This window comes from Harpia harpyja, chromosome 22, assembly GCF_026419915.1.
Source record: "Harpia harpyja isolate bHarHar1 chromosome 22, bHarHar1 primary haplotype, whole genome shotgun sequence".
Lineage (NCBI taxonomy): Eukaryota > Metazoa > Chordata > Aves > Accipitriformes > Accipitridae > Harpia > Harpia harpyja.
In genome coordinates, this window is record NC_068961.1 from 20,012,693 (window position 1) to 20,039,508 (window position 26,816).

The 26,816-nt window shown below is 41.5% G+C and overlaps 1 protein-coding gene across 7 annotated transcripts in view; it reads right to left on the reverse strand.

The window, feature by feature from the left end:
* ATP11A (ATPase phospholipid transporting 11A) overlaps window positions 1–26,371 on the reverse strand; it is a 135,338-nt gene extending 108,967 nt beyond the window's left edge. For 4 of the 7 annotated variants that reach the window (XM_052773716.1, XM_052773714.1, XM_052773715.1 and 1 more), the window contains exon 1: window positions 26,154–26,371. In XM_052773716.1, coding sequence (XP_052629676.1) covers window positions 26,154–26,192 — 39 coding nt within the window. In that variant the 5' untranslated portion in view covers window positions 26,193–26,371. The remainder of the gene's footprint in view (window positions 1–26,153) is intronic. The other 3 variants (XM_052773711.1, XM_052773710.1, XM_052773709.1) reach the window with 1 other exon arrangement.
* Window positions 26,372–26,816: the final 445 nt, after the last annotated feature.

Genomic DNA, 26,816 nt, shown 5'->3' on the forward strand with positions numbered 1-26,816 from the left:
ACTCCCTCTTGGCACACACACATATATACTTATATACCATAGTCAATCAATACACTAAGCACTCAAACACACACAGGTAGCACCACAGCCTCATCCTGCTCCCCTCTCCAGTCTGAGCAGGACAGAGGTCCACTAGTGAAGGTATATCTATACATATGTACAATGCAGATCCCTCCAGCAGTCTGCCCAGTAATCAGTCCCAGGATCCCAGTCTCTCCAGTTGCTGCCACCTGGATATAAGAGCCCCCAAGACCATAGTCCCACTCCAGTTGCTGGTACAGACTGTCTCTCATGTGCCTGCACACACAGCTGGCTGGAACCCCCCTGATCCCCCAGTAGCCAAACCCCCATTGTCCCACCCTTAGAGACACACACATAGGTCTCGCTCTTAGAGACACTCAGACCCCAGCAACTCTCTGGCAGCTGGTGGGACTCCCCTGGTCCCACCGACAGCCAGCTCCTCCCATGGCATCACCCCTAGATACCACATGCACATCTGTCTTCCAGGCTTGATCTCTGCTAGTGCTCACACACTCATTGGCACACCCACACTCTCTGCAGCTACTAGCACCACGGACACAGGGGCCCCTGTGACCAGAGGTCCCGCTCCAATTGCTGGCACTTACGTCTTCTCATTGCAGTGTCTGCAGTTGCTGGCACCACGGGTACATGGGCCCTTCCGCCTGTGATGCCACTCCAGTCACTGCACTCCCATCAAGAGTGCCCAGGAAAAGAGAAAGTAATTTAACAAAGAGAGAGGACAGGCTCCACTGATCAGGTGAAGGGCATGGCCAGATAGGCATACAAACAAGCACCCTATTTGCATGCAACCAGCCTTTCTTTATCCCCTTATCCCTCTATTTTCCCCACACTTGTTCCTCCCTGAATGACCTAGATCCCTCTCTTCTCCACCTTTGGTTCATCCCCTAAACATCCCATAGCAAGTCCTATGCTATCCTGAAATGCTTTTCCCCCTCAATCCAAAAGGTGCTCAGACAGTGACCCATGTTGCTTGGTTTCACTCCTGGACAATGTGGCTGAGGGTCTGCTGGGAGAGGCCTGGACAAGGTTTTCCTTTCCTCTGAGTCCCTAATGTGGGTTCTCCCTGCCCAACATTTTGCTTCTGTATTCCTCCACCAACTTGTGGAGATGGGCCTTTGAGGGGCTGATGCTTCCCGGGATGGGCCTCTGAATATAGCCAGGCAAGGTACTATTCAGGCACCTCCAACTGCCATTGTCTCTTCTGCGCTCCTCTGTGTGTGTGCAGACAAGCTTTTATCGCATAAGCTAACACTTTGTTCACCTTTGAACACTTAACTTGAAAGCTCCAGGAACATATGAAATTAGAGGGGTGCAGCAGTTTTGATACATTGATGCTAGTACAATAAGCCATTAAGAGTATCATATCATTTATCTTTTCAAACCTTGCGATTCAAAACTATGCATCCTAAGCTTGAGCTGTGTAATTCACCTGCCCTTTTTAAAGTAAGCAACAGTGATAAACTGGAAAAATTAAGTTACCTGCAGCTGATGGGAAATCTCAGCTTGAACACAGGTTAACAGTCATATTAAAACATTAGGCAGATGTTTGTTTTCTCTTAACTTGCCTTCAAAGTACAGACTTCTCAGTGCTAATGCCTGGCTAATGGTTAAATGGAAATCAGGTAGGGAGAAAGTGATAGCAGGCAAGTAACTCCACAGTGCTTTCACTGCCACCACTGCTTCACCTGCCCTGCAGCACACCAGACCACTTCTGCCAGTCCTGTCAATGGACAGACCTGCTGGTGCCCTGCAGAACAGATGGTGCTGAAAGATTAAAAACTTCATTTTAGTTGACCAGTTTTATCAGAAAGCCCAGTCTATTGAGAGCATTCACTAGGCAAATCCTAGTTTTCACTGTTGCCTCTAGGTTTGAGGGACCCTGGCCAAGTTGCTTATCCTGTCTGGAACTCAGCATTTGCATTGCATATGAAATAAACTTGTCCACCTCACCCAGATTTGGAAACAGAGACAGCAATTCACTAACACTTAACTCCTTGGTAAGTCTTCAAGCATGGCCAGTACTGACCTAACTAATCTCCCAAGGTCAAAAGTACAAGAACACTTGAATGTATTAAATGAATTACATATTGGACTGGGGGGGAAGTGGTGTGTCTGTCTGTTTCTGAAAAGCTTGAATTCATCTGATAGTAATTGTATATATGATGGCTTATCCTCCTGAGAACCAGGCATATGAATAGCTACCTTCTTACAATTCAGTCCACAAACTGTGACATAACCAGAATACCACACTGAAGATGACTAATAATCTTGTTTTATAACAAAACTACTTGCTTCATAATTGCTAGCTAAATGTCTAACAGTTTTTTCTTTTAGTCATCCTATTCACCAGTTTTTCTTGGTAATGTAAAACTATCAGTTGTATGCCATTTTCAGCTTTAAGATGGTCAGATGACCCGATGCAATACCTCGATCTTTGCTTTTGCCATTTACTCTTAAGGGCTTAAACCAGTACAAACTGATTCTTGAGAAGTCTAAACTGCATGCCAGACTGCACTGAGGGCTCTTCATTCATTTTTGGTGGCTTAGATTTGTCTTAGCTAATAAAAAATTCAAGAACAATTCAGACACAAAAACAAAAATTTCCAATGAAAAAATGTTTACTTGCCACTGGGAGACACTTGTCAAGCTCCACTTTCTCAGTAACAGGCCTGATGACGGGAGAAATGAGAGCAACACTTCCCTTGAAACGGACTCAGACAGTGTGTAATACTAGTTAAAAGGAAGGATGCTTCACAGACAGTATCGCTGCTGGAGAACACAGACAGGGAAGGCCATTTCATGAGACATTAGACAGCTGTGCCAGTAATGAAGAGAATGAAGTTACTTATCCTCCATGCGTAACAGCAGCATACAGGATGCATTACAATGTAAAAGCTTCCAACATGCACACACAAGCAGTAGAGATTACATTAGAGGCACATCCTGAAATATCTCTACAGTAAAAAGGGATTTTTTTTTCTTTTTTAATACACAGAAGTACAGTAACATCTACATGTACCATCACAATACATTGTGAGGGATTTATCCTCCAAGATTAAAACACAACTTTTTGAAGAGTACAATACCGAATAAAGGGCAGTAACTGCCAAGAAAATGAACAAAGCTTCGTTCTAAGTTCAAACAATTTACTTAACCATACTTGAGTGAATTTACCTTTTACTAAATGGCATGTTAGCACACAATACCACTAGATTCAGAAAATATAAAGAGGAGGAAACCTTAAATTGATTTTAGAAAATATTTTCTAAAATTCTTTATGCAGGCAACACCTTCTTCCTTCTCCATTTACTTCCACCTCTACTACACCAGTATCAGACCAAGAGTCACATTACTCTAGGTCATCAATGTTATAAATATGGCATTGTATGAAAGCGTCATTACTATCTGAGCAGTTGCCTCTACTGATTAGGCTTTTATCTCTGTAGTAGTAGATGAGTCTTATGTTAGCACTGCAGTACAGAGTAATATTGCTAATCAAGAGAACAAAACATACTTTATAGTATATTCATCAGGGAGGCATCTTTCAAACAAACTGTGCTGTAATAGAAGCCTTCAGGGACTTCTGCAAAACAACCAGAAAAACAATACTTACTTCTCTTAGTTTCTTGCACTTCTTGACTCCTGATACATTCCAGATTCCTAGATATCAGAAAGAGTTCTCTTTATGCAGGGAACAGCATCTTTCAATAAGTGTCCTAACAAATAACCTGTGGAACTGCATCTAAGCATTCTCTTGGGTTTAATTTTTAAGTGTAAACTGATTAACACTGACAAGTGTTTAATTCTTCAAACATTTTAAGTAGTTCAAGTATGAAACTAAAGTCCCAGTCCACAACATGATATGCTCTGATAAACAACTGAGTGTTTTATATCACTTTTAAAGTTTCACTCTCTCCCTGCTTCTCTTCCACACCAAATTGCAGCTCTTCACTTGCCTACCACTTTTCCATGAGAATTGTTTTTATTTTATCAGCCACATTAGACCACTGAAAGCATGGAGGGAGTTCAAGGACAACACAAAAGTCTACATGCACCTGCAACTAATCAACCAAAAGTATTCGAGAGTATTAAGACCTTCTACAAGAAAAGCACTTGCTCAATGGACAGCCTGTTTCTAGCTTGTCCTTCTACTGAAAGCATAGCTTGCTGATCGTTAACCATTTTGGAAGAATCTGCTTCATCACCCTTTCTCTAGGATGCTTTTTTAATCAGAAAGCCATCAAAGCTAGTAATTTTCCCCTCTTATTTTTCTCTCTCCTTATTTCAAGTAGTTAAACATAGCAAGACCAGTACTTTACTTCAATGTTCCTTTCTTACATCAGTGTCCTTACAAAAAAAAAAAAAAAAAAAAAAAGAGGAAAAGCTCCACTAGAAGAGGAGCATATTCTGAAGTTACTCCACATATAAACAGAGTAAAACCGGTGGAATTTATGTTTGGCTCAATTTTATGAGAGCTTCAACACTCCATTCCCTACAAGCAACCCCATTTTAGCACTTTGAAGAATCACAAGTATACTCAAGGTTAAAACCCAAAACTTGACGAAGAGTGCAGACCACTTAAGAGCTGAAGTCAGACCAATTCTGCAGTTAGCTTACCAAGTGGTAAATGGGCTTTGAAGGCAGCCCTGGACAGGAAGGCTCCTACGTAAGATACAGGATTTTCCTCCAACCTGGAGGAAATAATGAGGCTTCCTACAAAAGAACAAACTAATAGCAGAGCATGCTAAAATAACTTCTAGGAGGAGGTCTCAAAATGCAGACAGGAAAGGACAGCAGAGAACTGCAAACATTTGCTTATAAAAGCCTCTTGAGCATGAAACCCAGGAAAGAAACAGGTTTTTCAGAATGTCAGACACAGAGGCAGGAAAAACCAAGTGTGGATTCAACCAGACATGAGTCAGAAATTGGCTGTTTGTTTTGTTAAGCCATTTGCTTTTTGTGCAGTAGATATGGGAGGTAGCGTTAAAAAAAACAACACACAAAACAATCAAACACATTTTGTTATTTGGCAGAAGGACAAACTACTTCAGAAGCATAAGAATTGGTGCATTCAAATAAGGGAGACAGGAAGGGCTACTCAGGAGGAATATGGAGACTTGGAAGTGATACCTCAGTCACTTTTCGTTTCCTCCTCTGAACATCTATATCCTTGGTATCTACAGCACACAATTTGTTTCCACAGAAACAGTTTTATATGTATATGTGTGTACACACATACATACACACACAGTATACAGTCACATCTTTATTCCCCCAAAAAGAGACAGCTTAAAATAAATTGTCAAGTCTGTTCCATGGAATGTTTCAGAACACAAAAAATTAAGTCCTGTAACTTTTTCAAGGTCCAGCAATATTAACATGCATACATCTTCTATCAGGTCTTTCATTAAGGATACAGCATGCACAACAACTGTTAGAAAGTTAACTAGCAGGCTCTATTTCAGTCCCCCAAGAGACATCAGGAGTTGGCAGAAAGATTGCATACCACTGGCAGAAGTTGCTTTCATGTCTCTTCTATGGAAGGATTATTGCCATGAAAGAGGTGAGTTTGATTTCATCATATTTCTTGCATCTAATAATGCCCACCACTTAAATACACCCCACCACCACATTTCTGAAGCAAACCACAGTAGCTTTAAGCCAAACCTAATGACCAATTAAAAAAAGGAATCATTAAAACCTTTTTAATGTTCTTATATTTCATAGTATTCATGTGTATTTATTAAGACCAGGTTATAATTTAAAATTTAAATTTAAAAAAAAAAAAATCTCAATAGCAAGGATTTTATCTTTCTGTCTTACCCAAAACAGAAATATAACAGGCTCATAAAACAGAGGAACTATCAGCATTTTCAGAGGTGGTATTATTTGAAGAGCAATCTAATGTCTGTGCTTTGAACTACTGTTTTGAAAGGTCACTTCTACAGAAGTGGAAAACAGACACCCAGATACACACACACACTGTAACAGTTTTAGAATGGCTTTATTTTAAAGGAAAACAAAGGAAGACAGTACTGCAATCCCAGTGAGATGCAATATAAAGCAGGAACTTCATTTTTATGAAGCTTAACTTCCATGGGTGCACTTTGCATCTGTCTTTCCCCATTTGCAAAAAAGTGAATTTGGATAATTTATGTTAAAAGTTGCTGGACACATTCATGTATTTTTAAAGATAATAGTGTGCTTTCACTCCAGATACACTTGAACTTATAAAAGGCAACTTATATTCTTGTTTGGAGCATAAGCAGCAAGAAAGGAAATTAATACTAGTACATAAAAGTAAATCCCAACATCAAAAGTAAACTGCAGACTTGAGGCATGAAAGTATGTTTGAGTTTTTTACTTAAAAAAGGATTATTCCTCTCAGGCACAGCCCTCATTTGTTTGCCTGGCAATCTTGCTCATTCCCTTTTTTAATGCTCTAAAAACTACAATGCCTTCTCACCAGACCAGGATTACATTTAAAAGCCTACAGTGAGCTGGGTAAAGGCCTTCTTGGCGCTTGTCTCCCATCACTACCACAGACTCAGTTTTGAAATAAAGATTTATTATCCCTGAAGAGAGCTGTGGTCCCAGGGTGGGTGGGAGAACCACTTATGAAAATGGTAATGCTGAAAGGAAGCACATTCCCAGCAGACAGCTACCTTCTCAAATGGCGGGCCCTTGCTGTGAGAAGTAGGTAAGCTCCTACCTTCTGAAGATGTCTTCACATCTTTCCTCAGTTTTATCACTCTTCATTCCATGCAACAGAAATGGAACAGTAACAGTGAGGAAGGGGAGAAGGGCCAGGTACCCGGTCTCTCAACCGATAAAACATCCGAGGGCTTGCACTGTCTTAGGCTTTGTGTCTCGGGACAGAGGGGTACCCACACTGTTGTTTTTTTCTTCTGTAACAACTTTGGTCCCCTGTACCTTATATACCTCACTACTTCTGTTCACTCCTCCCCTAGCCTCAACCAGTCTGAATACTTTTCTTTTGCATTTGAACAAAGAGAGAAGAGAACTTTTCACAAGTTCTGTTACACACTCAAAGCATCAACCACACTTGCTTCACATGCTTTCCCCTTACACTGAAGCTGTAGCTATACCAATAATCATTGTCATCTTTAAATACTAGTAAATCACAAGGGGAATTCATGTTCCCATGAGAGTTGATAGCCATGTCTACCATCCTAAAAAATACTTTTTTTTTTTTTTTTTTTTTTTTAAATGACAGTTCCATTGTTAAGACTTTCAAGCAAACAATTCTGGAGAAAAGGAGGCTGAGGGGAGACCTTATCGCTCTCTACAACAACCTGAAAGGAGGTTGTAGTGAGGTGGGTACTGGTCTCTTCTACCAAGTAACTAGTGATAGGATGAGAAGAGATGGCCTCAAGTTGCACCAGGGGAGGTTTAGATTGGATATTAGAAAAAATTTCTTTACCAAAAGGGTTGTCGGGCATTGGAACAGGCTGCCCAAGGAAGTGGTGGGGTCACCATTCCTGGAACTGTTCAAAAAACGCATAGACATGGTACTTCAGAACATGGTTTAGTGGGCATGGTGGTGTTGGGTTGACGGTTGGACTTGATCTTAAAGGGCTTTTCCAACCTAAACGATTCTATGATTCTAATTCATGCTTTTCAGAAAAAGGATTACAAAGCAAGCGCTCCTAAAATTGAGTCAGCTGAAGCATGGGGCAACAGAATTTCCAACATCCAACTAGCACTACAGCTACCATCTGGGATGAAGATATATCACCCTCAGCCATAAAAGTGGTATTACTTAGATTTTTTTTTTTTATCATGCTTAAAACCCACCTACACCATTTATGTCTTAACTCAACTAAGACCATTACTCCTGCCATCTATGTATCATAAACCAGACAAACCCAATCTCCTTATGTGCAGCATTTCATAAATAATTTAGAATGGCAATTTCATTTCCTTTAGATCAGGACTTTAGCCTGTTGAGAACAAGAAATCTTTACCACTCTTATTAAATATTTACTATATGGCTGTTCTGGCATCATCACAAGAAACACTGCATACAAATGTTATGCATTAGAAAAATACAAAAGCTACATTTAAAACATTTAAAAGATGCTGGCAAGAGGACAATAGCTAGGAAATGCAAATAAAGCTGACAGCCTAACTTTCACTGCTGATTCCTTCCAGGACAAAAAGCAGTTCAACAAGACAGCTTAACCCTTTGGTTTAAGGTCAACATGCATCAAGTAGTTTTCCATAAAACAGACATTTCTCACTACCTGAAAAAAGTAAAACATTTTTAGTGAAACAAAAAAGACAATCAACTTGTTTCCCCATACAGCTTTCCGTCAGTGTATGTTACAAACCTAGAAAGGTTACAAGTGTTTACCAACTTCATGTATGCAATAAAAATTATACCTACTCTACCAGCAACATTTCTACCTTCAGAACAGCAAACCTAACAAATCCAACTAGGAGTGTAACATCCACAAGACAACCCATAAGATGATGCAGAATGCAGGGGCCTTAAAGTAACACACTATCTTCAGTATCCCATCCCCTGTCACCAAAGGAAAGTTTCAACCTTACATTAAATCTATTGTTTCACCAAGCTTTTGCATAGCTGTTCTGGCAAAGCAACAGGCACACAGCACAATGAGGAGACTTAGCAACCCCATTGGAACTTTCAGATTTAAAAGCACAGCTGCCTATCCCAATTGAAAGAGCTACAGCTTGCGCTGCAGCAATAACCACCACAATTGCTGGCTTCTGGCAGGACTCAGCACATGCTGCAAAGCAGAGATTTTTCCCAGTGAGTCTCCAGTAAGAGGCCAAAGGAACACACTTCCCTCAGCTACTTGCTCTCTCTACAAAACTCTTAGAAGACACTATTAAGTATCACAACATCCTGCAAACCATGTGCCTGTGATAACAAGCTTCCAGATTTTAAGTTTTGTTTGAAGTGAAACAGTAGCAACCACTGCCCTCACAAAAACTTCCCAGCCTAAGCATCAGATCATTACTCAGATAAACAAAAATCTTCCAAAACAGACCTGGACAAGACCAAAATAATGCTGGCTGGGAATGTTTTGAGGTGATTCTCCCAGGTATGAAGCTTGCTTTCTAGCTAGTAGGCCAGGCCAAAGTTTCAAGGCCTTCAGTCTCAGGACAGCAAGGCACCTATTTCAAAAAGATACCTTTATTTTGTAACCCCCTTCCTAGCAACAAGCAACCAGGCTGCAACACTGACCATTCTGCAATCCATTTCTCAGAGCAGAGGGTGAACACACTAACATTCTTCCCCCACTGTAAAGACTGAAGAAGCCCTGAGCTACCATAAGCTAATTGCTACTGTGCTCAACACCAGCTTTCAATCCTCTTCTGCTGCCAGTCTGAATTGCCACTTTCAAATGCATCAATCAGACAGATACCCACTAAATTAGGAACTGCACTTCTTCCTAGCACAGCCTGCCAAGACAGCTGCACTGTTTTCTGTACTAATGACTTGAGAAGGTACTAAAATAAAGTTTTGGCACTGATGTCAACCCAGAGAAGGTACTCCCATCATTACTGGAGATGGCTATCATTGTGTTTTTAGTATAAGAGAGTCATGCAAAAATATATTTAGTAACCTAGTATGGCATAACCCTTTCAATCATATGCTTCAGCTCAGTTTGAGGGAGATAACAAAAGCATGTTTTGTTGGCTGTACTTTGGCAAGCACCAAAGGCAGTTGGATCTTCAAAGGACACGAGGGTCAATTTATCCCTCCTGCATAAGGCCCACCACACAACAACAGCTGATTTGGTCAGCTGGGGACCAGATGACCCAGATCAGACTGTGGGAAGGAGGGAGGCAATTTCTCTGTTAGGCCAGGAAAACTCATTTGGAGATCACTATGTTGTTTCCTGTAACTTCTCAAAAGGAATGTATATGAGAAGATAGACAAGCTTCAGCACAGAACCACAGAGAAACCCTATTGGCATCAGAATACATGCTGAAGGAGGACAGCTGTGGAACAATGAACCAGGAGACCCGAGCAGAAAGAGACCTTTAAGAAAGGCTTTACAGAAGAGACGGGAAACATAATAAGATCAGCTGAGGCGGCACTAAAGGGAAACTGAGGCACCAGAATAGGATGCATCTGGGCTTAAAGACCAGTATATTATTCTGAAATAGTGCGCAGAAAAACAGAGCGTCCTGAACCACCTGCAGAAGAAGCAAAGCTGGATAAACAGTGCTTCAGCAAGCCATGTGAGGCTGTTAGATACCATCCAGAGCAAGGGTTGTATCCTTTCTGGTATCAATTATAGCTAAAGCCCAGGCTCAGAACTTAAGCCCTTTCAGGAATGTCTCCAGTGTTTTAAAGGCTGCTGGCAAACAGACTGCACACCCATGAACTGTGCAAGGTGAGACCAGAGGTTTTAACACATTTGCTAATGAAAATAAACAGTTTTAGCAAAAAGCAATAGCTCACTTGTTTTATGTAAACGGATGGAAAGGCTAAGCCCGGTATGGAAGGAGTATCATTAATACTTCAGAAGTCTTCTTCAAAGAGAGGAAGAAAAAATCTTCCTCCTGTAGTAGTCTGTCAAAGCTTCCAGATCCTCTTTTAGAACACACCTCTCAAGAGTGCATCCCACAATTTAAATCACTTAAGCTGGTAGATTCACTTTGCCTTTTTTTTTTTTTTTTTTAAGAGCAAACTACAATCAGGAGGAGGAAAGCTGGCCTAATTTGCCAATTTAGTGGTCAAGCTTTAAATAAAAGTTCCAGCAAGCTTCAATTGACCACATAAGTGGAGAACATAAGTATTTATAGCTTGCTGTCCCTCAGCCACCAGCTCAGAAACCACAGAAGGACACATTACAACACATGACTTCAAGCACATGATATTAAGTGCTCAAGCTTCTCTTTCAGCCAAGGACTCCCTCTGTTCTATAGAATATTCTTTCACCTTCCTTCTCTCTTTGGTATTTTAAAACAGAGATAGAAACCCATTGCATTAACACACCCCAAACTATTTTAAGAAAACCTTAGTCAGGTACACTGAGATCAAGGGGGTCTTACTTCCATACTTTTCTTCCAAACAAATAATCTTCACTACCTTTTACTCAACTCAAGGCCTCAGAACCTTTCCAGAACTCGTCAGCTCTTAACCCACTAAGAAGTCCTTCAAGAACAGCTTACAGGCCATTATCATGATCCAGTATTTTTTTATGGTAATGGCATTCAATAAGTAAGTCTGTTTATACAGACATCTAGAGTTGATGCTATTTTCTATCTTCTTTCTACCATTCCCACACCTCCCCAAACTCAACACTCATGTAGTTTCAACACCTAAATGTAGCTCCAGAATAACTTCTCAGAGCACATGCACCCAGAGTCAGTGCTCCATGGTGACACAACTATCTTGTCATGAAAGCTGAGACCAAACAGTTTAAGTCTTAAGGGTACAAGCATTTTCATACTATTTGTTACTAATTAAAGTCTAGTAGCTTTTCTTTTCCAGCCTCTCAGGTCACACTTACACATCAGTGGCTTCCAAATTAAGTTATAGGCATGTAGCCTCTTCAGGCTCCAGAAGAGTTTCCCATCTACAGCTCCCGCCCCACTTAATTCCTTACTACCATCCTCTTTCACAAAGGTTAGGGCTTCCTCAGATATTACAAATATCTGAATTAAGGAACATGAATCAGCTTAACAAATTACTCAGTAATCTGAGAAAAACCCATTGTTTATGGAAAAAGATTTCAGAATAGCCACATGAGCAATTAAAGCCAGTAGAGAGTGATGACAATAACTGGGTATAGGCTGACTGCAGTAATTTTTCTTTAACTGGAACAACAGGAACCAGGAGCAGCACTTTAACCTGGTCAGGTCCACAGCTATTAAAGCCTCAGCTCCACCTACAGCAGTTTTTACTGAGCAGATGAACACAGGGAAGTTATTGTGAACCTCTATTATGACAATCTTGAAGCATACCAAGCAGTATAATTACTGCTTAGAATAACAACCTGTGGAGTCTGTAGGTTATCACTTTAAGATGTTATGCAGCTTTATCCACGGAGCCTGTTTTAAACTAGGATGTCTTATTATTACCATCTGCTCAGAGATTAAATCCAAGATGGCTGCAAAAGAGGCAAGAAAGTATTTTCTCCTTTAAATTAACACTAAGCAGAAGTCAACAGTTCTTATTTTAGAATCAGAATAATGCAGGTTAGAAGACTAGTCTGACATTAACAAATTTTTTTGTTGCCTGTTTTATAAATACCAAGTTTAAATAATTATTTTCAGAACAAATTAATTCCAAATATCCTTAGTGAAACAGATCATGTACACCTTGTCTTCATGCAGAGAAAACCTTGATTTTTAAGCATCTGACACTGGCCTTCACAGTAAACCAAAAAAACCGTCCTTTACCAGTCTCCCACAGTTGCCTGTGAGAGTTAAAGGTGCTATAGGCCTTCACAATCTTAACAAAGGATTCCTGTGCTGGCTAGCATCCTTATTTCAATCAAACATGTTCTAATATACACATGGGAGGAAATGCTAAGCATATAATGGCTTTCCATTTTCCCCCAAGTCATTACGCTTTGAGTGCACTTAGAACTTTGGGAAGGTCGAGCCACATGACACATGAGTGCTACAAGAGAGTGCACATCACAGGGTTAGTTTGGGGAGGAAAGACTGGAGTTATTTCCTGGTTGGTTGGTTTTTAAGTAACATTCCCTCCAGTATGTAGTCCCCCAAACGCTTTTCCTCATTCCATAAATCATAAAGCTTCTTGACATTTATATGAAGTGTTAACTCCCACCCCTCTCCCAATTACTTCTTTTCTGATGCCAGATGCTACCCACAAAACAAGCCAGTGTTCCATGGATGTCAGCAACTTGTCAAATCAGCCCTGACTCATCAGTCATTGCTCTGGGATGTCACTGCATCCCAGACAGAAGCACTATCTAGAACTCTAGCACTTGGCAGCACTCTTTCCCTCAGTGAAACTTGCTACTACTTTACCCATTTCAGCTTCAAACCCAGAGCAACAGTTACCATTTTAGGAATACACCCACATATACTCATTGCCCAATGGTTTGTCACTCAGAGTGAAGTAAAACAGGTATCTATCAACAAGCCAGCAGCACATCCAAAATAGAAGGGAAAAGAAAGGGCAAACCTGTCTCTACTGCCAGAGTCCCTTCTGACAGATTACAAGAGCTGTATATTGCTGCATCAGCCTGCTTAACATTCCTGCTTTGGTCTTCTCTATGTACTACAAGAAACTGAAGAGAAGTCCAGATCACACCTTTAATCAGTTCAAGGAAGAAGTGACAAGATGTGGCTGCCTGCAGCCAGCAACAATGCCAGAAATGTGCTTTTCCACTCCTTTTCTGCTTTTCCCCTGTGCATCTCCAAGACACAGGTATGAATTTGACGGTGAAGAGTGCAGTGGAACTTTCCCCCCCTCATCTTAATACTCTTCAAACATCAGCCAAGAGCCACATAACCAAGCAGATGCTATTGTGCAGCACAAAGAAGTCATTATAAGCAGAATTAAGTGGTCTGACTGGGGACAGAGGGATAAGGCAAGAAAAGTCAATGCTACCATCTTACTAGCCTTAAATGTTTTCAAGTATTTGCAGTTGTCTCAATGACTCACCTACAACCATGAGTCAACCAAACTTTGTTTGGCTTTTGTCATCATTTTTAACAGGCAAAAAAGCAAATGCATGTGTAAAAGCACTATTATTTTCAGTTTAAAATATTTTATAATTTGTTATATGCAGGAAAATAGCAAAGGAATACTGATATTCTAATTCTACAAGCCCAGCAGAAATCTAGCCTCAAGTCATTTTTTTAATGTATTTAAAAAAAAAAACAACCACACTTATTTTTTATATATCCTGACATAAAAGCTCTTTGAACAAGTTACAGCAGATACCATTAAGAGTAGAAATGCTCAAGGTAACCTTTTCACTTCTTAGGAAGGAGGAAGTCAGGGGCTTAAGAACCTTCCTTTAAAAAAAAAAGATAAGCCTTTCAAATTTGAGACCTCCTGGGCTGAAAGAGAGAGGAGATTGCAAAACCACAGTCCAGACTGCCCTTTATAAACCTGTGTTTTTATACCTGCCCATGTTCACTGTGCACTGCTTCACAAAAGCATGTGAAGCTTTCCTATTGCTTCTATGGCATTACAGCCATTAAGTATGGAAGTGTAGCCTCCTTATGTCAGACAAAAACTTACAGCATCAAGAAGTCAACGTATTCATGAATCATCTTAAAGTGATCGTGCAGTTCAGGGCTGAGGACAGAGCTTTTTTCATTTTCTCTTCATCTCTCCCCTCCCAGTGCCAATACACGGGCACCTCCTACCAAATTAGGCCACCTGGTCACCTGACAACTGTAAATAGTAAGCAGTCAGTTAACACTGTTTAAGAGATTACAATACTACAGCATTCACGGGTTATGATAACCCCGTGGGTTAGTTTGGGGTTTTGGTTGGTTGGGGTTTTCAGTTTTTTTGTCATCTTAGAAGATGAAAGAATTTTGTAGTTATGCTCAATGACTGTCATTAAATAAAATTCTTAGCATTAACCCACCTGCCCCCATCCTCCTCACTATGATATTAAAGACCAGCCAAACATTTAAATGGCTATGTATGTGCTGTACAGAGGATATACATTCCTACGAAGAGCTTAAAGTCAACAAGGAAGAGTGGATTTGTTCAGAACCCCTAGAACTGCTTTAAGGTAGTCACGAATTGAAAATCTGGTACAAAAGGATAAAAATACCAAACATTCTTAAAAATGAGACAGTATAACACATTTCAGAATCTATATATTGGATTTTAAACACTAAATTAACTTGACAATGTTTGTAATACTTGAGGTTACCTGAGAAATCTTTGATTATTTTTTTTTTAAGCCTAGATGAACAGAAGGTTTATATAAGAGTTAAGCTTTCCAAAGTTCATACTGGTGGTCAGGAGGCTAGAATGTGAAAGATTAAGATAACTCTTAAGATCACACTTACTGTTAATTCCACTGATAGATCAAAGAAAAGGAAACTACACATAATTTACTGGAAAGGAGTTGCAGCTCTTCTGTAACACACACATGTGGTGGTGCATTAAACATCAATGAATAACACCACCATTTCAGTACATTCCATGTTTACAGAGAAAATGATGAGCATTAAACTAAAGAAAAGCACTAACATTAATCAATCAAAATCTGCTTATAGTCTAAGTCTTTCTAACCAAAGCAAAATGTCCAGCCTTATTTACATTATATTTCTGCTAACATCAGCATAAAAGTTAATTATTCTTTTAGTTATGATTTGGTCAATAAACTGTTTTGAGCCTACCTTTGCAGTATCCTCTCTCATACCTATCATATTTCACATAATGAAAGAGACTGTTTCTACATAGGCACATTTTATAGTAAGATTAAATGGCAGCCTGGTTTTTAAGAGCTTTCATAGCAGCTAATTTTAAATAATGTCTTCTCCCTCTGAAAAAAAAATTAAAAAAAAAATAAAATAATCACAGAATAAGCAGGTCATCAACTTTCCCAACAATGTTTCCTCCACATTTGTTATACTCTACCCGAAACGCATCCAGTGATTGATACGCCATTTCTGTTACTCACCAGTACAGTTTGATACTAGGCCCATCTGCACAGCTAAAATCATAATGATAGCCTAAGAGGTACCAGGATTAAAACATCTAAAGATAGAAGGTGTGCAAAGGCATAGCATCAAACCAAAGCCATAGGCAAGACACCAGATGTATTTTAACAGAAGACCACAACTCTCCTTGAAGTCAGCTTTGGGACCCCAGAGCCAAACACTCCAGTCATTCAGGAAACGCTGTTTATGCCAGTCTGAGAAATTACAGTTTATTTGACTCCAAGTCACCTCATGAATAAGATAAAATAAATAGACTTGAGCTTTTTCTGGACCACCCTTTTTTTAGGTGTATTATCATCCAAAAATAAGATCAGATTGAACTCTCTAGACTAGTGTTCTGCAGGAAACAAAACTAAAGAAACTGTGATTACCAGTAACCTACCTACAACTGCTAGTAATAAACCTACTACTGCAAGAGCAATTCCTGAGAGGCAAGTGTCGTTCAACTATCTTCTTTGTAGCTTCTCAGTGTGCTATCCACACTTCATGGAAGTCAGTCAGTTCTATCATTTACAGGATGAATTTGGTAGCCAAACCTTCTCCAAAATACACACAGCTACTTTTTCCCCTCACATTAATCATTATACTGTCTTATGCACATCATATATGTTCCAATAGCAGTGGTGTTTTTCATGGTTTTATTTTGTCATGACCTCCTGACAAGTATAGCAGTTTAATGTTAGCTATCAAATGTCACTGCTGATTCCGATCCACCTCAAGAGAGGCCACTTATATTCATTATGAGTGGCATAAAATAGTTATACAAGCACAGATAATGAATACTAGTGTTTGTACTTCATTATAATCATTTGTGCAAACAACTCATTAATAGTACTTTGAAAAGATGTGAAGGGCTATGTAAAATGCTAAGCATGAACTGCAAGTTGCTAATGCAATTCAAATAACAAAAAATCCATTTCAGTTCATCTACACGTCTACTTCACAATGTAAATTAGAAGCATTGGAAAAAAAACTGGGTAAATGGTTCAGTCAATTCCTTCCCTCTCCCCAGTTCATCCACACAATTCTCTCCAGACAAGTACTGCATACACAAGGTTTCTTTTTTCTGTATATAACTATATTGATTATTAACATTAATTTTGCAAAACTTTACTGGCGCATCAGCAGATGTGCTTTTCAGAAGATTTCACAACATCCTATCTTAGTGGTGAAGTAGAGGCAGAGCCTAATTGTCCTTAATCCTCTATTTAAAATAGGTTAGATGAAATCCTCTTTCGACTAAAGCAAAGAGATTAGTCAGTGCCACCAGGAAAGAGAAACACTATTCCCCCCTCACCCTGCCCCGTATGTAGATGAGTTTAATGATTAATGAAGGAAACAAATTAAGCAGTCTCCTATTTCAAAAAGGGGAATTAGTCTACAGACAAGAGCAGAATAAATGGAAAAGTGTCCCTGTGAAATCTCCAATTTCTCTTTCATGCTTGTAGTAACTACCATGATAACGTGTATAAGAACAAGCATCCCAGAACACAGTTTCACAGTATACCTCAGTAACCAGACAGAAGAGCTAGTATGAAGCCCTCCCCCCCCCCCCCTTTTTTTTTAAATACTAATACACAGCTGGATCCTTGGTAAATCTTGGCATAAATCTTGACATTGCCAAACGAACTGCATACAATTTCAGGAAGTACATGTGAACACATCTGTGTACGAATGCACGTGCATGTATGCAGATGGAGGAATAAAGGGGGAAGTTGGGGGTAGCAGAAGCAGCAGTGCAGGATGCTTAAGTAACAGTAAAAAACCAACCCTACAACACAGTCATTACAGGCTTATGTCCACACCCAGTTTTCTTCCTGTGACACAGTAATTTTATTACCTGAAAGCATTAAACTACCCTTACAACTTCTCTCTACAGAAAAGCTGGGCAATACTCTCATCCCTGTCCTAAGGAAAGGTGAATGTGCAGAGAAATTAACATCGAGATCCGCAAAGATATTTAGGTGCCTTATCAGCCTGTGGTCTTCCATGATGTTCCAGACAAACTCCCCAGCTACTGGCTCATCCCATCAGTCTCCTCAAAAAATCCAAGCTAGGGTGCCAGTTTCTTCCTAGAAAGAGTGCATTTTTAATATAGTATCATAACTACTCAAGACTTACAAAATTAAAATCAAAGTTAAATTAAAAAAAACAAAAACACTTTTCATGATGACTCAGAGTGTGTTTGTGCCACAGGCTTCTCAGAGTCATTACTAAGAGGAAAGGAAAAAAACAACTGGTGTCTGTATGATACAGAAAAAGAATCCTTGGTTTGCCTTGTCTACCTGCAGCTGTTGCCATGGCAATTATAGCAGAGAAGATAATAGCATTCCAGTGTCATTTTGCCTCATTGCTCAGGATGAGCTTCAATTGAAATGTCCCTTGACAATTACACAAATAGAAATACTACATTATCCTGTGTAATGGTAAACCAGTCGAATAAGAAGCATTATTCTGGAAAAATATTATCTGACTAAAAGACTTGCATGAGGAGAGGCAGGCTATTTTGCTAAAAAAAAAAACAAAACAAAACAAAAAAAAATAAACAAAAAAACAGTAAAGTTTAATCCAGTTGCATAACAGGTGCTAAAACATCTGCTCAGTCTTTTCTGTGGCACATATTTCTCTTGGTTTCCTCTCCCCGCCACACCTGCACATGACATGGATGAGGCATCTCACTGTCAATCAGGTTGCAGCTCCGCAAAAACATAACTATTTTCTAGTCACACTTAAACCTAGTTAGATAAGTTTATTATCCCCATCTCAACAGCACAAACACTAGCCAGCTCTGATATTTGTGTTTTACTTGGCAGCCAAGTTACTGTTTTCTAAGTGTTTTGGGTTTAAAAAGCAGACTCATTAGAAGAATCCCATTCCACCTTGCTATTTTTCTTGTTTCAGTTACTATTGTAGGACATGAGCAAAGAACGAATAAGAAATGGTGATCAGAGATACTAAGCTGTAAGTGTGCTACATTGGTCCTTGCCCTCTTCCACTCCAAAAAGTGATTTCGAAAAGGCTTCCTGCTTTCAGTATTGATACTCTGTGCTGCTTTAGGAAAAGGCATAAAAGCACAACTATATTATATAATTTTTTTCTTAAAAAAAAAAATCAAAAAACATGCTATCAAAAGACAAAAGCAACTATGCAGTTCTCATCTCAGAAGAGACAAGTATTTTTGATGCTAAAAATGGCAAGGTTAAAAGTTCTTGATCTATTTTAAGTCACTGAAATACTTCTACAATTTAGATGCTCCAAAAGCATTTTGTACTACCAGAGAGTATCTGATAGGCACAGATGAGCAATATTTTGTAGTCAATAGCAACCCATTTGTAATACATACTCCGGCTTCCTGTAAGTGAGCTGTTTTACATACACAATGTCCTATTTTTATTTGTTTGTTCTCAAAAGAGAAAGGAAATCATGTTTTTCTTGTGTAAATTAGCTAATTGATGGGGGGGGGGCGGGAAGCAAAGCCCATGCAATTCTCCATGTTTATTGCCCCTCAGCGATAAAGAATTGATGGGCGAAAGGAGAGTGTCTGGGGGGAGGTTGAGCCTCGGATTATACTGAAACACCCTAAAAGCACATTACAAAACCAGAATGAACACAAGAGTCACTGCTAGTACACAAGAGCTAGTTAAATTTGCAGAAGTGCCAAATCCTGTCAGCCACACTCAATGTTCAGCAGAATTAACTTCTGAGGTAAGTAAAGCTTTCAAACTTTGCCTTTTTTAAATGACAGGCTGGAAAGTATGCAGGCAGCACTCCATACAGACTCTTCCCCCGTGCCCTCCCCACCGCCTTCACCCCACCCCACCCCCCATAAAAGCCAATTAGGAGAATAACAAAGCAATGGTGCTTGGGGAAACAGGAATTCAGAAGTTACTCAAGCTGTTAGATGCACTCTGTCGCACCTTGCACACCAGGAAGAACTGGTACCCACAGGGAAGCAGAGGTGCGAGATGGGAAGCATCTCAGGTTTCAAGAAAACATTGTGACACACTGACTTGCACAAGAGATAGCAAAAACGCATTACATACCAGGGACAGACACAAACACTTAAGAAATGCAAGTTATTAACTGCTAACCTGTGAATACACACATAGCTCCTACTGAGAACACTTTTTGTACAATCAGGACAGTTTGCAGACAAAGAGTCCATATATAAATGCATTTACATGACATTTAAAACAACTTAATATTTTGTCAAATTATAACCATGGAATTAAAAAAAAAACAAAACCAAAACGCAACACAAACCTTTTGACTTATTGTAAGTGACAGCTAGGAAGAAAACGGCGTTTATGTTAACAGGCACCCTGACTAAGAAACATCAAGACAGCACTAGTTCGATACCAGTCTGCAAGGGTGCAGAGAAAGCTGAATAACTACAAGCAAAAGCAAGAACTGGAATGCAAGAGTACCCTCATATGTATTAACTGATCTTAGATTTAAAACAGTAGGTCATCTGAAATGCTTGATAAATGGACTGTCCTTCTAGACACAAATAATTCCAGAGCACCGAGGCTTACAATTTCACCAACTTTCAGGTCAAGGCAGTTACCAACGGTTGCTGTATCAAAGCTAGATAAACAGAAAAAACCCTGAAGCTCAATATTCATTTACATCTAGTAAGACTACAAACACAAGTAAAATACTTCAGAAATCTAATTAGAAAACAATTTTAGAATTAAACTGCCAATAAAAACAACAAAATTGTCTAAACCAATGACCAAAAGCCACAGGCTGCCATGGAATTTAGTAGAGAACTTGCTAAAAGCTGCTAACATAACTTCCTGGTTAGGCTAGTCAATCATCTTCTCAAACTATGATTAAAGTTGACCCACTTCTATGGAAGTGAAAAATAAAGCATCCATTTGTAAACTCATTTATGCCAACCTCCCCAAAAAAGATTTTTCAGAAATATCTGCAGAACTAATAGGCCAGCACCTTCCCAGAGGCCAGAGCTGTAATAAACCACTGCTCCTTCTGGAAGCAAATCTTGTCTGCTGCTATACACGTTTGGAGAAATTTACACAGGCAACAAATACTTCAGGATTACAGATCTCAATGTTAAGTAATAGGAGAACCTGAAAAAGGAGAAGCAATAAAGTGGCAGGATCTTTAAATATACTACATAATGCAAGCAAAACTGTTCAGTAATACAGACCTCTGACACAGTAGTATTTATTGTACAACCCAAAGCTGTCAACCTGGACAGGAGCATTTGCTGATGAGGGCCACCTGTCTTACAAATACAGACCAGACCATCACCATAGGCTGCAAGACATTTAGCAACCATTTAGTGCCCAAACAAACATGCTAAAGAGTGTCATTTTTCCAGATTACCCTGATATATTCAAATCCACAATATTCAGGGATATCCAAATCCACATTCAGCCATAAACAGCTATCATGAATACATAAAAGACACACGCACATGTTTTATGAAGGAAAGCAAATGTTCATTTTATGAAAGATAAGATGTCATCAAGACTTGTTTTAAGATTATTAGCCATCTCTTGACTATACAGAGGAAGAACTTCAGAATTCCCAAGATCAGCAAGAAATAAGTTAGAGAAAACCAATGCAACTGAAGCTATACGGGCAGAACACATGGCTTAATGATATCCACACAGTGTCCCAAATAATCTAACTATAAAACAGAAGCTAATCTTGTATGGAAACAGTTTTAATTATCATTGTATGCTTGTTTTTTCCCCTAAATACCGTACTGCTTAATATTAAGCTAACAAGTTCCTCTCATTACTCAGCACACAGCAGGCTCTGCATGACACTTACAGGACAGTACACACTAATTCCATATTCTCAGGCTGTGAGGCTGCCCTCCCAGGGGCAGCACACATCATCTGGGAGATGCACAAACAATCCAAGGAGAAGACAGAGAAGCATATTATCTGATGCAAAAGCAACATCCAGAAAAAGAGGTTATACTTTTACAGAGTATGTGGCAAACAGTATACCCCCCTCCAAGGCAATTTTCATACTACGCCCACATAGCCATTATTTCCATTATTTGGGAAAGTAAATTAAACAGTACAGTTGTCAAAATTTATCATACTTATCTTATTGTAGAAGTCTTATTCAGATTCTTGCTTGAGTGCACCCTCATCAAGTTTGCCAACACCACCAAGCTGTGTGGTGCAGTCGACACGCTGGAGGGAAGGGATGCCATCCAGAGGGACCTGGACAGGCTTGAGACATGGGCCCATGCAAACCTCATCAAGGTCAACAAGGCCAAGTGCCAGGTCCTGCACATGGGTCAGGGCAGTCCAATGCACAAATAGAGGCTGGGTGATGAGTGGATTGAGAGCAGCCCTGAAGAGAAGGACTTGGGGGTATTAGTGGATGAAAAACTGAGTATGAGCCAGCAATGTGTGCTCACAGCCCAGAAAGCCAACCGCATTCTGGGCTGCATCAAAAGCAGCGTGACCAGCAGGTCGAGGGAAGTGATTCTGCCCCTCTACTCTGCCGTCGTGAGACCCCACCTGCAGTACTGCGTCCAGATCTGGGGCCCCCACCATAAGAAGGACATGGACCTGCTCAAGCAGGTCCAGAGGAGGGCCACGAATCCCTGGAGCACCTCCCCTATGAGGAAAGGCCAAGAGAGTTGGGGTTGTTCAGCCTGGAAAAGAGAAGGGTCTGGGGAGACCTTATAGCGGCCTTCCAGTACTTAAAGGGGGCCTACAGGAAAGATGGGGAGGGACTATTTACAAGGGTACATAGTGATAGGACAAGGGGCAATGGCTTTAAACTGAAAGAGGGTAGATTTAGATTAGATATTAGGAAAAAAAATTTTACTGTGAGGGTGGTGAGGCACTGGAACAGGTTGCCCAGAGAGGCTGTGGATGCCCCATCCCTGGCAGTGTTCAAGGGCAGGTTGGATGGGGCTTGGAGCAACCTGGTCTAGTGGAAGGTGTCCCTGTCCATGGCAGGGGGGGTTGGAACTACATGATCTTTAAGGTCCCTTCCAACCCAAACCATTCTATGGTTCCACATAGTGGAAAAGCTGTATATAAAGGCATTTCTATTTTGTTACCTAAAGATGCCTCTACTATAGCTCATACAGTTTGAAGCAGGAAAATATACAGAATAATCTCATTAGATGCAATTAAGAAAAGTTACTTTGCTATATTTCAGCTTGAAGGATCATGAAGATTTAGAAAACGACATTGAACTTTGTTTCACTGCAGTGCAGCTGACATGAGCACCTTTTATATAGAAAGTTAATCTTCACCAACAGTTGTATAAATTGTGTATGGCTGCAGTAATGGTGAGGGGAAATAAGAGCTGAAGTGAAAACAAAAAAAAAATTTGCAGGATGGATATGAGGAGGCATAACAACAGAACGTCAATTTAGAAATTTAGTAAGAGAAGGACAGAGGCAGTGGTGTCTAAGAGGCTACACCATCTCTTGGTGAAGAGATATGACTAGCATGCTGAACGTGTATTTTATTCAACCCACATCACTGAACTGTTCCAATGCCTGGAAGATAAAGGCAACACTCAATGCAGGTAAAGCAGCAGACAAATATTTGAAAATGCTAACCGGGAAACTGACTTCAACTTGAACTGACAGCACCCAGTCATCATTATGTTTGCATAGGGCCTTAGAGATATGTGCTACTTTGCATTGCCTAAGGACAGTGACTGCAACAACAGTAAGGGAAAGGGGAATGGGGGTACCTTCACAGTCAGGACAAGAACCCTGGTATTTAACTTACGCCTTTGTGTCCTACAACATATAGTACAGGGAAAGAAAAGAAATGATGCAGGACTCTTAGAAACCATCCTATTAGAAGTCTCCATTAGTACATCACATAGCGACTGTTTGTTATCCCAAGATCTCGCCGTACCACTGGTAAGAGCTCCCAGCTACCTCAACAACATCTCCAGCCTGCATCAGCCAGGGTTCTCGGGATAATCCAGAGATTAGCCTGCTCTGGGAAGGACCTGCAGCTGAACAAGTCCAGGACACAACTTGCAGAACAAAAAATTCATAGTTCTAGGACCTCAATCACTGAATAGTTTCTGTACATACTCTAACTAAACCCAAGCCTGAGCTTACTTTGATATAAGCACAAGACATACCTATCCTCTCTGACTCTCCTGCAGAAGTGTCCCTACCTTGTCTCCCTTATTAAAAAGCAGCTTGGAAAGAGGCAGGCACATCCACATTTGAGGCATAGCTGGTATGTATAGAGCTCGGGTGAACAACTATGGACTGATACTGCTGATGTGTATCTGCTGCTCATGTACAGCAGTCAGTTTCAGGCCCAGCATTCAAACTATTAATTTTCATTTCCACTGCTGCAGTTGTACAAAAATAGTTGAGCCATGGAGATAAAAAAAAAAAACAAAAAGAAAACACACAACACACAAAGGCATCAGCTCGCCAGATCTTAAGGGCCGTACTGAAATGATGAACACAAGTTTACTTACAGCAGCTTTTTTCAAAGTGATCTTTCCTTGGAAGAAGGGATTCAAAATTAAGAAACTGAAGGAATGCAAAAGAACAAGAAGCAACAGGTGAAAATATACAAGGCAGCCTGGAACAGCTAGGCAATTATCTAGACATAGCCTATTGGCATGCATACATACAATACAGAAAGTCGTGTGATCTGGGAAAGAGCAACGCTTCTTCACATGGGATGTAATAATGTTTCATTTAGCTTTCAGACTGCTGAGTTACTCTCACCAGCAGTGCGGGAGGGTGATGACAGTCCACAACTTAAAAGGTCAGGTGCTTTATTTTCAACATGCTGTCTGCTCATGTACATCTTCACCTTTTAAAATAACTACTGTAGCTACTCTCAAACCTGTTTCTTTCATATTTGATGCTTAAGCCTACTTTGAAAGGGAGGTTAGCAACAATGTTATGCAGAAGAGACCACAGTATGCTCTGTGCACAATGAATGCACTATTTGTACAGGCTCCAGATGGGAGCACACGGACACAAAAAAGTCTTAAAGTGAATCCAACAGTTAGATCAGCACTGACAGATCACTACAGCCAAACTGATCCTGCCTGCTTCCAAACAGACCTCAGCACAGTTCACCTGAGCTTTGCATATTCACAGACACTACTGCTTCTGTTATACCTTATTATGAATATTCTCCTCCTTCCCTCAGGGCCACTTTCTAAGGATCCATATACACATAGCTGCTTTCAGTACTCACCTCTCCATTCCCTCCCCATCCCACATAATACCCTATTGTAAACAGGAAAAAAAAAATCCACAGTACTTTTTCTTTTTTAAGTATGAACAAAGAAAAATAGCAGAGGTGAAAGACTTCAGTCTGTATTATGTGGCGATAGCTCTTGGCACACACAAAACTAAGTGTATTTACTTTTGCTTGGTCAGAGCATGAAAGTTTCCTTACTTACAGTACTTCCTGCATGGGAAGAAAAACTACATGTATCTGGAAATCCCAATTATCTCTCCCCATCTCTTTTCAATTTCTTCTACACCCAAAAGCAGAAATTTGCAGTTTCCTGGTATTGGTGGTCCTCGACTCTTATACTGTATAACCTTGCAGTTACTGGCATTCTGCCAATTTACTAAAACTGAACACCATCCTAAGCATGTTAGGGGTTTGATGAAATGGGATTTGCACTCACTGACGCACCTCAACCTACACGGGGATCCACTCTAATGCACTACTGATTTGGTCTATCGGACGGTATGGGTGCGGGAAAACATGCTGGCCAACAAGCAAGATCAACTCTCCTTCCCCAAAGTACACCAAGTTTAGCGCGTTTGAATCTTACCACGCACATCTACAAAAACCTGGGACTATTCCGACCATCCGCCGGCGTATTTAAATTGGCCAATTCCACAAAACGCAGCTTGACTGAAACAACATAACAAGGAAAAAAAAAAAAAAGGAAGGAAAAAAAACAACCAACCCTTGAGGTTTTATCTGCCCTGATAACTACGTACCTCAGCACACTGTAAATCACAGTGCTTTGAACTTGGGTCAACCCGTTCTGGTTTAGCGAAGGACAGCCCCGCAGCCAGCTACCCGGGGAGAGGGGCTGCAGGGAACCCACGAACAACCGCTCCGTCCTCCTTTTCCCAGGGAAATCACGCACAGCGGCCCCCGAGGCTCCCCCCGGCCGCCCCGCCAGAGTCATGGGACCGCCAAACTCCCGACCGAGCCCCTTCGGCAAAGCCCGGGGCCACGGCGCGATGCAGCTCACCCCAACGGAGACCCGCTGTTGTACAGCCTCGCAGCTTCCCCTCCGCCGCGGCGGGGGCTCTCCCACCCGCCGGGGCTGCGAGCTGCACGGTGAGGGCGGGAAGCCCCGGAGAAGGATTCCTCAGAGGCGGCTCCGGGGCTGGCGGGAACCCGCCGCGGGCGAGGGGAGGCGGCCCCAGCGGGACGGGCCCAACCGGCGGTACTCACGTATCGGCTCACGAGGGTCCGGAGGAGGCTGCAATCCATGGCGGGCGGCCGCCGCTGCCCGGGTACTCAGGACCGTGCCGCCGGTTGCTCGCCGGTGCCGCCGGGCTCCCTGACTCGCCTCACTTTCCACATGCAGGGAGCCGCGCTCGCCCACACCGAGACCGCTCTTACCCCCGGGTCCGCCTCTCACCGCCGTTCCCCGGCTATGCCATATGCCCCCCGCCGCCGACGCCGCGGCGCGGCGCCCCGCGGCCCCTCATGCCCCGGCGCCCCCCACCCACCCCACCCCCACAACACTTTCTGCGGAGGGAAGGCGGAAAGGAAAGCCGCCGCCGCCGAGTCGCCCGGCTCCCGCCTGCCCCTCCACCCGCCCCCCCCTCACGGTCCAGCCCAGGGCTTTATCCCGCGGGCGGGGTGGGCCGCCCGCCCCTCACGTTAAACGGACCCGCCCGGTACCGGCCCCGCCTCGCGCCGATCCCGCTTTGATCTCGCCGGGCGCCCCCCCCCTCCACGGTAGCGCACGTCACGCGGGCTGGGCGGGCGGGCAGGCGGGCGGGCATGCGCGCGCCGGCAGCCCCGCCCCTCCCCTTCTCCTTTTCCACAGGCGGCGGCGGCGTGTGTGGATCGGTGCGTCTCCGGTGTACCGGCGCCGTTAAGGGCGGT